The sequence below is a fragment of the Xenopus laevis genome, chromosome 5L, assembly GCF_017654675.1.
Source record: "Xenopus laevis strain J_2021 chromosome 5L, Xenopus_laevis_v10.1, whole genome shotgun sequence".
Classification (NCBI taxonomy): Eukaryota; Metazoa; Chordata; class Amphibia; order Anura; family Pipidae; genus Xenopus; species Xenopus laevis.
Genome location: NC_054379.1, coordinates 138,118,260 through 138,135,426, shown reverse-complemented (window position 1 = coordinate 138,135,426; position 17,167 = coordinate 138,118,260). Strand labels below are relative to the sequence as shown.

Below are 17,167 nucleotides of genomic sequence, written 5' to 3'. Positions count from 1 at the left end.
GTATCGTACGATTGCTTTCAGGGGCAGAACATTGGGTGATCTGTTCTTATTTGATCGGAATGGTAAAGACTTTGATCTGAATGGTTAGTGGAGGGTCGGGAGATGGGAAAGTCCGATCGTACGTTGATTCGTACGATCGGATCTTTGCGTCTATGGCCAGCTTTAGGGCTTGTGCACTTGAGTTTTATCTCATGCATTCCCCATGTGGTGGCACTTTTATGTGTTTCATTGCAAGGGAACAAAAGAGTCAACGTAGCCTATAATGGCTGTACTCACGGTATGTTGTTCCCTTACAAGTGTGCATTAAGCAGTTAAAATATAAAAACTGCATCCCCAGTAAATGTGGAAGCCTGAAGAATCCCAAAGACAATGGGTAACACAGAGGTGCAGTGGTTAGTATGGATGTTCCTCGCAATGGTGCCCTGGGTTTGATTCCAGCCAGAACATTATCTTCATATTATACATTTGAGTGTCTTTTCAAAAACTCAGCACAGTGAATTTAATAGGAATATGTTGGCACTGTATAAAGGATAATAACTATATCTGTTGATAGATCATATGAGCAATCAGGGACGCTTATAGAGAAACCAGCTAACAGTTCAGAATCAGTTGCATTTAATGAAAATCCAATCCGTCTAGCAGAGTAATGTGCACTTCTTAGATGTGTCCCTGATTTTTGGAATGATCGGCTAAGCTAAACACCTGCATTCAGTGTGCACTGTATCAGAAGGCAGTCTTGGAGCTCCTGAGATGTCCAGCGGGTGGGAGGTAACTTTTTGCATTCTGATGGAATTAGGAGGGGCTCAAATAACAGCAGGGTCTGAGTAACCCATAAAACATTAGCAGCCAGAGCTCACACACACATACACTGCACAGAACCCTCAGCAAGCGTCTCCACCAGCACACTCCTTGCTCTCCACTCACTCACCCAGCAGACATGTCTACTAATTTCAACGGGTACTGGAAAATGTTAAGCAATGAGCATTTTGAAGACTATATGAAGGCTTTGGGTGAGTATGTATCAGCGTCAGGTGATATCTCCCAGCCCAAACATGTCTGCCATAATGCTGCCTCCGCTTTGTTGGAATTCCTTTAGATTAATATCATTACTTATTAACCATTTAAAAGGGTGAGATTATTGTACTTAGACAAAAAAAATCACTTTATGAGGAACTTTTTCATTATGGGTGTTATGTAGCCCTCCCAAGTGTTGCTGAACTACAACTCCCAGCATAGATTTTGTTAACACTGAACAACAAAAGGAAGAGGCAATGCAGTAAAAAGAAACCCTCTGGTCCTTTAAGGCAGACTATGTACTACAACTCCCAGCATCCTCGGCTTGCTAGCCATGGTTGCAAATATGGTGGCCCTAATGGCCAGGGGAACTAAAAGGCACCAAACAGTAATGAGACACTGGCTGTTATTTCACCAATAGGGTTAAAGATGAAATCATGCTGAAACAAAGGCACTTAAGAAATAATCACCTTGGTTGCCGCTCCTGCTTAGCCCTCTGTGCAGTAAATCAGCTTGCCCTGGATTTTTATGGCACTGCTAATCACACTGGGCAATTATTATCCCTTTCTTTCAAAACATCTCTAATTTAAAAAGCCAAACAAATGACTTTTTGTCTGGAAAGCCTTACCTTGCTACACAAAGGGAGAACCTAGACTAATTGGGGATTAAGCCTCTCTTCCGGAGTTGCTCTTTCCAAACTATTTCATATTGTAGGTTGTATGGGGCAGGGACTTGTTGTACCTAAAAATTGTAAAATAAATGGTGTGTATATAGAGTCAATACATAGGACAAATCCAATCACCAAAAAAGATCTGATCTTAAAATTGATTTAGAATGCAGCAGCACTCAGACACACCTTTTTATACCAGCTACAGACAAATTATTATACGTTGGATTTTACAAAGGGTATTGCGGGGTTTATTTGGCAATGTTTAGTCAGGTCACCCAGTATAAAAGGTCTTTGTGTGATCCATTAAATGTGTTGCCCAACATTCAATAATGTGATTCTAATGCCCATTGGGAGCCATACCTTTGTGCTCACCCTAATTAGGGAGTCGGGATAGTTTCTAGCATTGTTTTTGCTTTTCCAAGCAGTTCAGGCCACCCTGAAAGTGAAGTTAACTTTGGTCCTGTTATTATTAGCTAGTGATATAGTTTTATACCTACGATACAAGTAAGTACAAGGAAAGTGGTTGTTTATATTCTCTGCATTCCTGGCTCTGACTCCTGAAACAATGTGGAAGAACCAGCCGACCTGGATGAGAACTGACTTCTATGTTGTTTTAGGGGTCAGCAGCACAAGAAAAGGACTGACAAATCTTGCTTGCAGTTGCAATTACTTTTACAAATAACTTTTAAACCATTGATTATTTTTAACTAAAGTGTAATGTGGTGTTGCTTAGAATGATATTTTCCTTCATAATGCAAAACACAATTTTTGAGTACCCTATATAATGAGAAAACCTTCCTCTTGCTGAGCAATAATTTGAATGCACCCTTACATGATGGCAGACAAGACAGGGGGGTATGCCTAAGCTGTTCAGCCCAGTAATGCTGGAATTTTAAATTTTGCTGTGTCTAGGTATAGATAGAAACTCATTATGACTTAATTCACCATACCTTTTCAATATTTGGCTCTAGTGAAAATTTGTTTTTCGACCAATTAAACACGTTGCACAACCTTTAATGACATGATGCAAATGCTATTTTATTATAAAGTGCTGTACTCAAGCAGTGTCCCAGTCAGTGGCCTCAGTGTTTATAAAGGGAAGTCAACCAACTCTGGGTCACCAGCTGGATATCAGTTCAGTTTCTAGCTTTTTACTTTTTTTTAATTTTTATCTCCTCTTATTTGTTTATATGTGACTTAACTGAAGTTTCAAAATGCTCAGCTGGCAAGAAATTCCCTGAACTGTGGCTCATAACCCAGATTTGGCTAGATTGCCCATCTCTGTATACATGCCAGGTTGGGATGGGTTTTAGTCAGGGCCAGAACTAGGGTTAGGCAGCAGAGGAATGTGCCTAAGGTGCAATTGGAGGGGGGCACAATTAAAAGAAAAAACAATTTTCCGGATAAAAGCCACAAAAGACATCTTCTTCATCTGACTCATTGGCCTACTTGACTTTAGTTCCTGGTAGAGAGGTAGTACAGTAAGACAGCGAGCGAGTGGCTAATGTCCTTACCTTGGGTATCAATACTATTTGCCTGGCTCTGGCTTTCACCATACTGTGATCCAATCAGAACCCAGGTGATCTGTCCAGTTGGAAAATTCCATCTGCTGATGCGCCATGTTGGTGGGTGCCTGATACATAAGCAGATGAGGAATGGAGAAGAGTTGCAGCTCCGGCTGACCCAAACTAATGGCGTAATGAAAGATAACTGTGCACATGAATGGCCATTTAAATGGTATGAGTTTGTTTAGCCCATGGTTCAGTTGGTGGGATGTTATGGAGCACTGGCCATTTTTGGCCCATGGTCAAGTTGGATGGGGATGTTCTAAAGCATTGACCAGTGTATGGTCACCTGTATTTCTACTAAAAAACAGACTTTAGATTTAGGACAACAATAACCGATATTTATAAACAAGATGGGGGGGCTCCCAAACAGAGGCGCATTAACTAGCAGCTCCAGTAACCCTACTGGTCTTTGTTTCTGTAGACAACAGCACCTCGTCCCTCCATGCTAGTTGCTAATTGTTTTTTATAGGTTCCTGTACATATATTGCTGACATTCTGCCTGGCTATTCAATTATTTTAACCTACTTTATAATTCTGTACTATATTAAGGTGTTGCAAAACACAAATGTCCAAAATAATTCTTCACTCTCTTTTTTTCCCATTCAGATGTTAACATTGCAATAAGGAAAATCGCCAACCTGCTGAAGCCGGACAAGGAAATTATTCAGAATGGTGACCACATGATCATCAAAACACTAAGCACTTTCAAAAATTATATCATGGAGTTCGATGTGGGAAGGGAGTTCGAGGAGGATTTGAGTGGAGTGGATGATCGCAAATGCATGGTAAGAATTAAGGCCAGATTAGCCTATTTCCCCACAAAGGATCCCTTTTATAGCAAATTTTAATTACAATGGAATTCCAGAAAAGAATCAGATCTGACCATTTCCAAACCCTTTAAACCCCAATACGCTATTTTTGATATTTAAAGGACCAGTATCACAATAAAGTATATATTTTTACTCAAGTTTCTGAAACAAATACAGTTATTTGTGCAGGCTAATAGTACAGTATATTTAAATGCAAGTAAATACTTTTGGTGGTGTTGGTACTTTGAAGACATGTAACACTTCAATTCAGTTTCTGGTCAGTCCTTTAACTTTGACTTATGGAACTATTTGGTAGCACCTCAGCCCAGAGATGTCCAGGAATCCACTTCACATTTCCCCTAAACATTAATGCCAGAGCTTCTAAGCTGAATGCTGAAATTGTTCTCAACCTATGACTTCTAGAGCATCTATACCCAGCATGGCTTTATCTATGAAAGACCCTCTGATTTATTCTCCTGAGATTCTGCGAACATACACTTAGGTGTATCACTGTTGTGGGTGCTCAGAGAATCTCTAAATCACACATGCCAAACATAAAGCCGACCATCTGCTATCAACCAATAAAAACAGAAGTTGGATAAAATGGAGTCTATGGGAGACGGCCATTTAGTAATTCGGAGCTTTCTGGATAACGGATCGCATACCTGTATTGTATATCTATGATTGCTGATGAGGTACTTGGGAACTAGTTTTCCCTGGGTACCCTGTGTGTCTTGCCTACACGTAATAGTACAGATGGGAGAAGAAAACGCAGTATGTGCTATTGGTATTTTAAGGCAGCAGGGCAGGGAAACAAATAATAAAGTAGTACAGAAGAAAACAAATTAGTTTCACTTTCATTGGAAAATGGTGGATCTGGAGTTTCAAAAGCAGTTATTTTATTTATGGAGAAACTAACCTACAGATATATCTCACATCTCTGCTCAAATCCCAATTTCACATACAATCATTATCTAATGTAGTGGCCACAACCAACCTTTGGCGAATATCCAGGGGCTGCTGGGGCAAAGTCATGTGGCTGCAAGATCACTTTTAGGGTTGGGGCAGACAAGCAGATTCGGAGAGATTTATTCGCCTGGCGACTAATCGTCTCTTCTGCGTGGCGACAATCTCCCCAAACTGCCTTCCTTATGCTTGAAAGAAGAATCGCCTGCGCTAATGCACTCATGGCACCTTGATTTCCGAAGTCGCTTGAAGTTGCCTTACGAGGCGACTTCGGAAATCCAAGTGCCGCAAGTATATTAGCGCAGGTAATTCTTCATTCGAACATACGCAAGGCAGTTCGAGGAGATTGTCGCCATGCAGAAGAAGCAATTAGTCGCCAGGTGACTAAATCTCCCCGAATCTGCTTGTCTGCCCCAACCCTAAAATACTGTACATACGTTTAATCCTTTAATAAGGAGGATAAAATATCGATTGATAGATAACAAATGAATTGTCTTTGTTTTTAAGCCCTTTATTGTGTAAAAGAACGCCTGGTGTCCAATGATTCTTAGCACCCACAGGGCCCTATTTTGAGTGTAGGGTGCAAATGCAGCCCTTGTTCCCCCTAGTTCTGCACAATAAGGGGTGGTTCACCTTTAAGTTAACTTTTAGTATGTTATAGAATTTCCAATTCTAAGTAAAAGGTCAATTGGTCTTCAGTTTATTTGCTATTTTCTTATGACTCTTTACAGCTTTTAAATGGGGGTAATTGACCCATCAAAAAACAAATGCTCTGTAAGGCTACTAATTTATTGTTACTTTTTTTTTTTTTATTCGTCTTTCTATTCAGTCCCTCTCCTATTCATAGCCCAGTCTCTCATTCAAATCAATGCATTTGAACCCTACAAATCAGATTGCAGAAATTGTGGAGCTGCCAAAAAAAGCACTAAATAACTCAAAAACCACAAAATAAAAAATAATCAATTGCAAATTGTTTCAGAATATAACTCCCTACATCACACTTAAAGTTAACTCCAAGGTAAACAACCCATTTAAGGGTTAATTCCAATTTCCATAGCTCCCTTAATAGCTCCACCACTATACACATCCCTTAATCCAAAATGTGAGTGAAAAGAAGGTTATCACTTAGGAACATAATCAGCCTGACCTACCCTTCCTCCCTACAGAGCTGGAAACAAGTCCAGTTAACCAATGTGCATCATTAATATAAGTCTGAGAGTCCGTGACCTCTTTGGGGGGATACATTTGGCAGCGCTATACACAAAACATCTGTCTTTGGGCTGCACAGAATTCTGGGAGATGCAACCCCCTACAGTCAGTGTAAACAACAGTTTCCTTTCCGAGTTTGCTGATCTCTGGTCAAATCGTTTCTAGCTTTGCAGTTACTCGTGTCTGGGCTCGCTGAGATCTGTATGGGACTCCCTTTGAGCTTTTTAACTTTTTCAGTGCTGAAGGCAATTTTTCTGGTGTAAGGGGGAAATCGGAAAATTCAGCCTTTCTGACGTGACTTCACATACACATACAAGTGAGTGATGGTTTCATTAGAATAACAAATAGTATTCTAGCAGAGATCTCAAAGGTAATGCTTAAAGGGTTGGTTCACCTTTAAGTTAACTTTTAGAATGGACAAATCTTTACTTTTCAACTGGTCTTCATTATTTCTTTTCTGTCCATCAAAAAGACCATTTCAAGTGATGTTGTCTAGTTGAAGCCAGGAAAACTGAGGGTAGCTGCCTGCTTGCCCCTGCAAACAATTGGATAAGATTTCACTGTGATCAATGAACATTTTCTAACCTGACCGATCAACTTTCTGACCGATGTCGGACGAAAAATCGTTAGATGTACGATCGTTCGATTCCCACTAACCTCACGATAATTTGACAGATTGGTTGGATTGCACTAAAATCTTTGCGTCTATGGGGACCTTAAGGCTGCTCTTTATTACTCTCCTTTCTATTCCGGCCCTCTACTATTCAAATTCCTAAGCCACCTTGAGGCAGCTCCTGTGATGCCCCCACCTGTTCTTACTTTAACTCACGTCGGAGTGCGTCTGGGGGATCCTTCGGTAGTGCAGAGAGCGCAATTGCACTATCCTGCACTAGTAGTCGGCTCTTTAAAGTACCAGGAGTGGCTTTTTGCCACCCCTTGTAACTTGCAGGGCAATGCTGTCAGGGGGTAGTGATGGGCGAATTTGTCCAGTTTTGACTCGCCTAAAAATTAGCGAAATGGCAAAAAATTCAAGTCAATGAGCGTCCGAATAATGTTGATGGTTTTGACACGAGCGACTTTTCCAACCTGCGTCAAAATATTTTTGCCGCTGGCGAATTTTCACAGCAGTTTCCGAATGTGAAAAGGTGAAACGTGGAAATTCGTGCCTGGCAAATTTATTCACCCATCTCTAGTCAGGGGCAAGGTTCTCACCCTGCATCATGGCAGGAGTGCCCCTGATGCTAAGGTAATTTGGACCCTAGCAACCAAATTGCTGAAATTGCAAACTGGAGAGCTGCTGAATAAAAAGCTACTTACTATAACTCATAAACCACAAATTATAAAGAAAAAAACAACAATTGCCAAAAAAAAAAAGTTCATTCAAAAGGTGATCAACCCCTTTAACAGTCCTGAAAAGGTTGTGCTGCCATTGTTGATACTACTTTCGGATACAGGTCAGAGCTACAACCCAGCGATTAGCTGATCTATACCCTGTCTGTACACTTGGACACTTACTCTGGGATGGTAAAATCAGGGCTCTAATTCTTTAAATAATCCATGGTAGTGTTCAGGCTGCTCACTATCTAACATGAACTTCTCTCTTACTACTGGAGTGAGCTATAACAAAACTATCATCACGCTATCTTCACCTACTGGCCTACCTGGGCCCGAGACTTGATCCTGCAACCACCTTCCACAATGGTGTAATCCCAAGAACGAGGCAGATCACATGTTGGCTCCCCTTTTATAAAAAAGAGTGACCCCTCCCCTAGTTACTGAACTGCCAGGATAATGCTTTAACACAGGAAAAGGAAACCGCTTCCCATCTAAAACTAAGGACCACACTTGGGTATCCAAAAGGCTAGGGGGGAGTGCCCGAATAAAGGGTAATTAAAGTATCCCCTACAAAAACATTCCAGCCAACTAACATTTGATAGGCAGCCCACTTCATGAAAAGAGTTAAGCAGTAACATGTATACATACAAAGACAAATATAAAATATACAGGTCAGCTAGCAGTGCTACTGTAAATTATATAAGAAAAAACTTACTAGCCATTGTAAATGGTAAAGGAATTAGGAGCTGCTAAGGAGTTTAATGACCATATAAAGGCAAAGTACTGTTGTGCAAGTCCAAGATAATATCTTTGTTTTCAAGCATAGCATAAACCATTTATCATATAACAAATATAAGTCACGTGACCTCATTAGAGGATATCATTTATAGATTGTTCAAGGTTTATGTATAGAAGAAATGACTGATCTTTCTGTGAACAGAAAGGCGCAGGCGCGCTGGCGTGATTGCATCAGCGCGCAACGGCGCGAAATTGCGTGCGTTTTGGCGCCAATTGGATCCCTATTTAAGGCCCATTCAGACCCATAGCCAGTGCCCGTTATAGGATCATATCCTGTGGTTTCCTGAGCTTTTGCTACCTGTTTCTGAATTTGCTATCCTGACTGATTATCCGTGTTTGACCCAGCCTGTTCCTGACTACTCTGCATTCTGTATCCTGACCCTTGCCTGCCTACGACAACTCTTCCTGCTTAACCCCTTGCTTGATTACCCGGTTTGACCCCTTGCCTATTTGACGATTCTGATATCCGCCTGCCTCGACCCAGCCTGTCTGACCATCCTTCTGCCTTATCCAGTCTGTCTATCTGGTTTTGACCCCTTGCCTGCCTGACGATTCTGTTATCTGCCTGTCCTGATCCGGTCTGTTCTGTTTCCACCTGACGCCTTGTCCTTGACCTTCTGCCCAAAGACTCTTGCTATCCGGTCGTGCCCCTTTGCCAGCCAGAACTCCTCGCCTTGTACCCTTCGTTAAGTCCAGGTGGCCCCCAATTAAGCTGAGGGCTCCTCCCGAAGCCCAAAGGTGGTCACACTACTGGTGAAGCCGAGCCGAGACCAGGGCATTTGTTCTGGTATTGGGTGCCGGCCGTGACACATATAAATGCATAAATTCTGCATGCCTTGCAACCTCTTCTAACATTAGTCATATTTTGAATAAAGTAATTTAGCCAGCAGTGTTGCTTGGTTCGGCTATGTGGGGTTGTGGGAAACTGTAGTTCAACAACAGCTAATTAATCAAAGTTATAGGACTGATATCTTACCCTCTAACTTTATGAATAAGCTATAATAACATTCCTTTATAGCAGAGAACAGTGCTGCCACATATTTGATGATGATGATGAAGCTGTTTCGGTCCAAAGCCTCTAAAACATGTAGCAAGGGCATGGCCTGTTCATTTGTACTTTAGCCACTGGAGGGCAGCAAATAGACTGAGATGGTACTACTATGCTTTATCTTTGCATCCATACTGTTAAAACAACTGGAAACAAAAAAGATTTTGGCCAATGGAGTAACGTAATTTCTGCTGGAGACCAAGTTGAAGTAGAAGTGTCCAAGGATGGGGACTACCACACAGCAGACCCTGCGGTCTGCCCCCCCCCCCTCTCTGTGCCTGTTCAGATTTGCTGAGAACTTCCGCATTTCGCTTACAGCAAAATTTTCTGGAACCCATGTCAAAAATTCACAACGCAGCTCATTTCGCTTTGCGTGATAAAAAAAGAAAAAAAAAAAAAAAGCTCACGAAAAATGCATACATCATTTTATCCATATATTTCCACTGTCTGTATGGGACATACACATAAATATATGGTTTATTCATTTTAATGTGGGATACAAAGCACCCAGATGCAGTATCTGTTGTTGGTCAGATTTATTTCTAGTTGTGTTTGTAAACTTGTAGTAAATTATAAACTATAGGTGGTATTTTATGCTTAAACCGCAACATAGTTACTAAGTGTCGTAGTAGTTACCATTACCAGTGGATATTTTTTTCAGAAACTGGCAACATGGGAGCCTTTTTTCTATTGAAAAAGCAGTTTTAGCCTAGTGGATAGGAGGTCCTCTAACAATTTAGGACATGTGTGTAGCAGTATAAGGCTCCAATGCAATTTGGCAAATTTTAACATCCGTTTACGAATTTTCACACAAAGCAAAGCATGGCAGATTTGCTCAACACTGTTAACAAGGCTTGAAATTATGGGGAAAAAATATTGGTAGCCCCAAAGCAAAAGCAAGGTGCCATGAAAAAAAAAACACCCTCTAATGTAGTTTGCTACAAAAATGTTGCGTAACAAAAACGTTTTGCAAATAATTCGGTGAATTGAAATGGGACAGATTCGCTCATCACTAGAAGAGAAGAATGTGGCTGTATTTAAGAGTGAGGGTGGAAGGCAGAATATGAATTATGGCAGTGCCTGAGTATTATATCAATGTTTGAGACAGAGCCAGTGATGTTATGGGGAAATACTTGTTGCTAAATGAGTTTTTGTTCTGGCAGTGCATTACAAGAAGATATACTGCAAGGAGAAAAGAAATAAAAGTAGGCTATAAGTCACCAGTGAATACAGAATTCATGACATTTAGCCTCAAATTCAAGTTTCAAAATGGCCTGAGAAGTCAGATTAAAATAGTTTTAGTCAGTCTTAGCCCAAAGCTATGCACACCCAGCACCTTGGAGAGTCTGTTCTAAAAAAACAAATACTATATATCATAAGGAACTGTAACGCCAAAAAACATGGAAGTGTTTTACAGCCAGCTATTCAAGTTGAAATAGGGCTAAATAGATCAGGTAGTTGACAACAGCACCAATTTTGGGGATGCTACCACCTAAGACAGCAGCCTAGATGCCGAACCCCCCCCCTCCAGATCCACGCTCAGATCCACGCTTAAAAATCAGTGTCGGAGTGGGTCAAAAGGGGGCAGCTTCATTAGTGCATTGAGCGCAATTGTGCTCTTTGCACTAGCGGAGCTGAATTTCTGGGTTAAAAGCCAGAAATTTGGCTCTTAAAGTTACAAGAGGTGGCTTTTTGACACCCCTTCCAACTGGCCACTCGCTCCCGCCTGAGGCAAGAATCTCACCTTGCCTCATGGCAGGAGCGGCCCCGGTTTAACAGATAAGCTCTGTAGAATAAAATGGTTTTGTTCTTAAGCAGGAATGTGGGGCCCAGCGTGCATCTAGTGTGAAATGTTCCAAGTACTGAACTGAAGCAGATACTTAATAATACATCTTTTCTTAAATAGGTTTTATTATTTTTCGAAATACAAATTGTTTATAATTGTGCTTCCTCAATCTAATGCTGCTTTCCTACTAGACAAATGTCACAGACTCAAATGTGTTTAGGGTTGCCACCTTTTCAGGAAAAAAATACCGGCCTTCCTATATATTTATCTTTTTTTCCCTATTAATAACATTGGGATCAACCATCATTTTTACCAGCCAAGCCGGTAAAATACTGGCCAGGTGGCAACCCTAAGTGTGTTGCTGGAATCTACAAGTAAAAAAAGTTAGGCTAAGAAATTCTAAAATGAATTGCTGACTGTATAACTGTAAGAAAAATGTAGTACCTGTACAAACTATTTGTCAGGCAGATTTATTAAACATTCACAACAGCAACTGTTCCCCTTTAAGAGATAGCAACCATGCACTCCACATCTTTGCTTGTAGCCACTATGACTTTAATTTTACAACAACAAATGTTTTTACTTGATAACATAGTATAGATGAAGCAGCTGACTGTGTTTATGAAATCTTAGCAGCAGATTAAAAAGCCTCCTGGTATCAGATGAGACCTTTGGTATTTGATCTGGAGCTTTTCAAGAGCCTTGGGGGGGAAAAAAACAGCCAGACAGTTTGGTGCTAATAAATTCCATTACAATAGGCGCAACGTTTGTCATTTTAATGCCCTTAAATGTCTTTATAGATCCCAGTGTCCCAGAGAAATGTAACTCCTTGCAGAGGAGCCCCTGCATGCACAGTAAGGAGATTTACCCTTTGCAGCTCCCTTTTGCAATGAAGTCTTTCTAAGACTTGTGCCGCTTCCAAAGGGCAGGAGAGGAGTTGTAAGGGCAAAGCTCACTTGATAACGTGTTACCATCTTAAAACTGCTGAGCAGGACATTTATAAGTATAAATGGCTTTTTATTTCTAGTTTGGCATGAGGCAAGATCTTACAAATCTGTTCTGGCACCTCCTTGCACAGGGGATTGAGAAATCTTACAATTAAGTTTTTCATAGGCAGTGCTAGCAAGTCTGTCAGGAAAAAACGAATCAAGGGGGTCTTTAATCATGATGTACAGGCTGTCCTAAAAGTAGGGATGCACCGAATCCACTATTTTGGATTCGTCCGAACCCCCGAATCCTTCGAGAAAGATTCAACCGAATTCCAAACTGAATCCTAATATGCATATGGAAATAAGGGGTGGTAAGGGGAAAACATTTTTTACTTCCTTGTTTTTTGACAAAAAGTCCCTCGCCTCAACTAATTTGCATATGCCAATTAGGATTTTGTTTGGCCGGGCAGAAGGATTTGGCTGAATCCTGCTGAAAAAGGCCAAATCCCAAACCAAATCCTGGATTCAATGCATTCCTACCTAAAGCCATGGGTTACACAGGGGGGGAGTAAAAAGCAGCCCTGTTAAAAAAACATTGGTGACCAGGGTGCCCCCATAAAAGTAAAAAAAAACTTGGTAAGGGCCCCCCATAAAAATAAATTTTTAAAAATTGCTGGCCAGCCCCCCCCAAGTTAACATAACATTGGTAACCAGGATCCCCCCATAAAAGTAAAAAAAAAACAAAAAAACATTGGTGGCCAGGGGTTTAAAAAAGACCATTTGTGTTCAGTGAAACTTTGGCAGCTTAGACGGCTTCTCCTTTATCACTTCCTTTGGTGGCATCACCTCCCATCAGCGGTTTCTGCTTCGGTTCCTTTTAGCGGCTTCACTTTCAGGGGCAGATTTAATCTGAGGGTGCCCGGAGGCAGGCATCCTCCATCACCCCCTAGGTCCACCTAGATGATTGCGTGCATGCATCAGCACAATTAATTATTAGGGGTACTGGGTGCAGGGCAGCCATCGGGGGGGACAGGGGGGAGAGTTGTAGGGGGCCCGAGGGTAAGGGGCGCCTGACCACGCCACACTTGATTAGCCGGGCCCCCCATCTTTCTGAGAGCTGCTGACTTCCGGAAGGCATGGATGTGTAATGGGCCCTGGCCACCAATTTTCTTATAATGTGGGGGGGGCCTGACCACCATTTTTTTTTTTTCTATGTGGGGTCCTAGCCACCAATATTTTTTAATGGGGGGCCCTGGCCACAAATGTCTTTTTTTATGGTGGGCACTGACCACCAATATCTTTTTATTTTTTATTAACATGTGGGAACCCTAGCCACAAATATTTTTTGTTTTTTTACACTGTGGTGGGGGCGGACCTGTAGGTGGGGCTTGCGGTGGGCGCAGCCTAGGGGGCCCAGGAAATTTTTGTCATATGGGGCCCTGTGATTTCTGATGGCAGTCCTGACTGGGTGAGCCTTTTTGCCATCTACGTGCAGGTACACAAAGTATGGTCCATTTTGTTCTCATCAAATAGCTACTGGAGGGCCTTGCCGATTGCTTTCATAGCAAACCTAGCATAGCAAAACAAATCAGTAAATATTGCCCATTTACATCTTTTCCCTTGAGCCCCCATTTTATGTGCTGGTCTATTTGTTGCCTTATGAGTTCACTTGACCAGAAATACTGCAGCTCTAACTGTGACAGGAAGAAGTGTGGAAGCAAAAGACAGAACTCTGTCTGTTAATTGGCTCATGTGAAATAACCTGTATGTGTGCTCTTGGTGTGTTTGTGTGCACCGTGAATTGTATGATCCCAGGGGGTGCCCCTTAGTATTTAAAATGGTAATTAGGATTGCCCCAATGGCACATACTACTAGAAATATATTTTTATCAAAATGGTTTATTTACATGAGCTGTTTATGCAATGTATTTTTATAGAGACCTACATTGTTTGGGGTATAATTTTTCTTTCTTTAAAGGAGAAGGAAAAGGTAAAACTACGTAAGCCTTATCAAAAAGGACTACCTAAATATACCAATAAACCCTCAAAGTATTGCTGCTCCTAGTCCCCTGTCAAAAGAAACACTGCATTTCTTTCCTTCTATTGTGTACACATGGGCTTCTGTATCAGACTTCCTACCTTCAGTTTAAACCTCATTGCCCTGCGCGTGAGCATGCTCAGTTTGCTCCTCTTCCCCCCCCCTTCTCTGCTGTAATCTGAGCCAAGAGCTATAAGTGAGCAGGGAGAGACTCAGGCAGGAAGTGATGTCACACCAAGCTAATACTGCATCTGCTATCCTAAACAGAAGAGAGCTTCTAGAGCTTTTTACTCAGGTATGGTAAAACATTCTACAGAATAAATATAGCATTCTAGCTTGCACTATTGCAGCTAATCTATTGGCAATAAAATGCCTCCATAGCTTTCCTTCTCCGTTAATGGCCTTAGATGGCCTTTTGCAAAAACATTTTGCTTAAATCTGTGTATAATGCAGAAGGAAACCGTTCGTGGATTACAGTCTATCTAGTTATTGTCATTGTGTTTCTCTCTCTACCCACAGACCACAGTCAACTGGAGAAATGACCAACTGGTGTGTGAACAGAAGGGTGAGAAGATCGGACGAGGATGGACACAGTGGATGGAAGGAGATGAACTGCACTTGGTATATTTCACTTCCTATTGAAAAAGATTTGTCTAAGCTGTTTTTAATAATTACCAACGTTATTACAATTTGGAAAAAGAAAAATGAATTCAACAATATTTTTCTCTTGTGCTTGCAAATGTAATAATTACATAATGTATTGTAGAAATTGTGACTTGCTGTTCGTTTTACTGCATTTATAGTTCCCTTCCTGTTTCTAGTCAGATTTTATGGCAAAGCCTTTAGACAGTGCTACACAGGGCATGTTGACTATTTGTCTCAAAATGTTGCAGAGATCTGTCTGTGACAGAAGGACAGGGGAGGTTTGTCTGAGAATCAACGCTACAGTTTTCTTTTGGATGACAGAAATGGACAAAATGTCCCACATGCCATTAAAGTTAGAGCAGTAATTCTCAAACTATGGGACCTCCAGTCCACCCTCTAGGTGGACTGGAGGACACCCTTACTGACTCCTCTAGGTGGACCATCAGCAGTGGGTTGGGGGCTTAGACTGAAGGCTAGTTTTCATGAGATTTTATCATTATATATTCGTATCAACATTTATAAAGCATCAACATATTCAGTAGGCATTTATTATGAAAGGGTGAAGATCGATACAACTGATACAAGATATGAAGTGGGCCAGTCTCAATAGAACTTAAAGGGATACTGTCATGGGAAAAAAAATTTCATTTGTCTCAAAAAACATTTTGAGACATAGTCAACATGCCCTGTGTAGCACTGTCTAAAGGCTTTGCCACATGACCAAGGGCAGCTGGGAAATTGACAAAATGTCTAGCCCCATGTCAGATTTCAAAATTGAATATAAAAAAATCTGTTTGCTCTTTTGAGAAATGGATTTCAGTGCAGAATTCTGCTGGAGCAGCACTATCAACTGATTCATTTTCAATTTTTTTTTTCCCGATGACAGTATACCTTTAAAAATCTAAAAGATTTGGGGTGAATGCTTATTTACTCCTGCAAATGTAACATAAATTATTTTTGAGAATATTTTGTGAAACACTTATTTTCTGATACAGATCATGGCCAAAATAGCAATTTTTTTATGTATCTTCTACCTTGTTATGAATCAAGGAGGGCCCTCACCAAAGGGGTCTCAAACTGAAAAGTCTGATAACTGCTGCCTTAGGTTAATGACACCGAGAACTACGAAATCTAAATTAGGCTTAGATTTGGGAGCATATGTAGATATACTGTTAGAACTGTGAATTCATAAATTTGTAACCTTTGTATAAGATAAAAGGCGGCGTGAAGAAAAATCCACAAAGATTGGTTTGACTAGTGATGGGCGAATCTGTCCCGTGAAAAATTTGCAAAACGCATTGAAGTCAATGGGCCTCAAATTTTGACGCAGCAAATTTTTCCATGGCAGTTTCGTGAAAACATTTGCATGCAGCGACATAGGGAAATTCGCTGCAAGGCCATGCCTGGCAAATACATTTGACCATCACTAGGCTTGACCCCAAAAAGTCTGAAAATCTCTGCACTGGTGCCAGGGTATGTAATTACCCTTCATGTAGTCAGAGATATATATTCTTCTCCAAGAAATTTTGCTATTGCATAGAAATGAATGGAAAATGCATGCTGTGGTTTTGGTTTCTCTATTGCCTGAATGAGGTTTTTGTTTTGTTTTTTGCAGGAAATGCGAGTAGGAGATGTTGTCTGTAAACAGGTTTTTAAGAAGGTGCAACAGTGATGCCAACTACACACAATAAACCACCATCCCAAGTAGAAGATTGAAAAAAATAACCTCCCCCCCCCCATATCCGTTATTCTGCTGCATTGATGTTTTAGAGTTGAGTTTCTGTGTTTTATAATGTGTCTTTAGGTACATTAATAAAAACACTAATCTGACTTCTGATTCAGATTTTTCTGGAATGATATCATCTTTCTGGAGAAGATAAGTCTTGTCCTAACTGTATTGTTTTCTTCTCATGGGGTAATACATTCTAGTCTGTAAAAAAAAAAAATACATTGTGCCGCACACAAGTGAGATTAAGTAGTGTCTATCACAAAGTCCCATTTAGTGGGCCATTAGGGTACAAACCCCTTTTGGCTGAAAAAAAAAAAATGCTAGGATTCCACCAAATCTAGAACTGATTTTTTTTCAAAATGTTTTAAATACTTTGAAGATGTGCACAAATAAAGTTATATTCTAAATATGCAGATCTGCTTGCCTTAAGGTGGCCATAGACTCAAAGATCCGCTCATTTGGCGAAACGCCAAACGAGCGGATCTTCCCCCGATATGCCACTAAACAGTATGGCTATATCGGGGGTAATTCGAATGTTCGGCCGTATGGCCGAACGATCGAATTACGATGCGCCAAGGGGCTCCGACGGGTTGGTCGGTTAAAAATCCAACCTTCCCTATCGAT

At 40.9% G+C, this 17,167-nt stretch overlaps 1 protein-coding gene across 1 annotated transcript; it reads left to right on the top strand.

The window, feature by feature from the left end:
* The first annotated feature begins 845 nt into the window (after window positions 1-845).
* rbp1.L (retinol binding protein 1 L homeolog) lies at window positions 846-16,651 on the top strand. Its single transcript, NM_001091213.1, is given in 4 exon segments — window positions 846-1,010; window positions 3,859-4,037; window positions 14,689-14,790; window positions 16,430-16,651. Coding segments are annotated over 4 exon segments (411 nt in total). The 5' UTR covers window positions 846-937; the 3' UTR covers window positions 16,487-16,651.
* The last annotated feature ends 516 nt before the right edge of the window (window positions 16,652-17,167 follow it).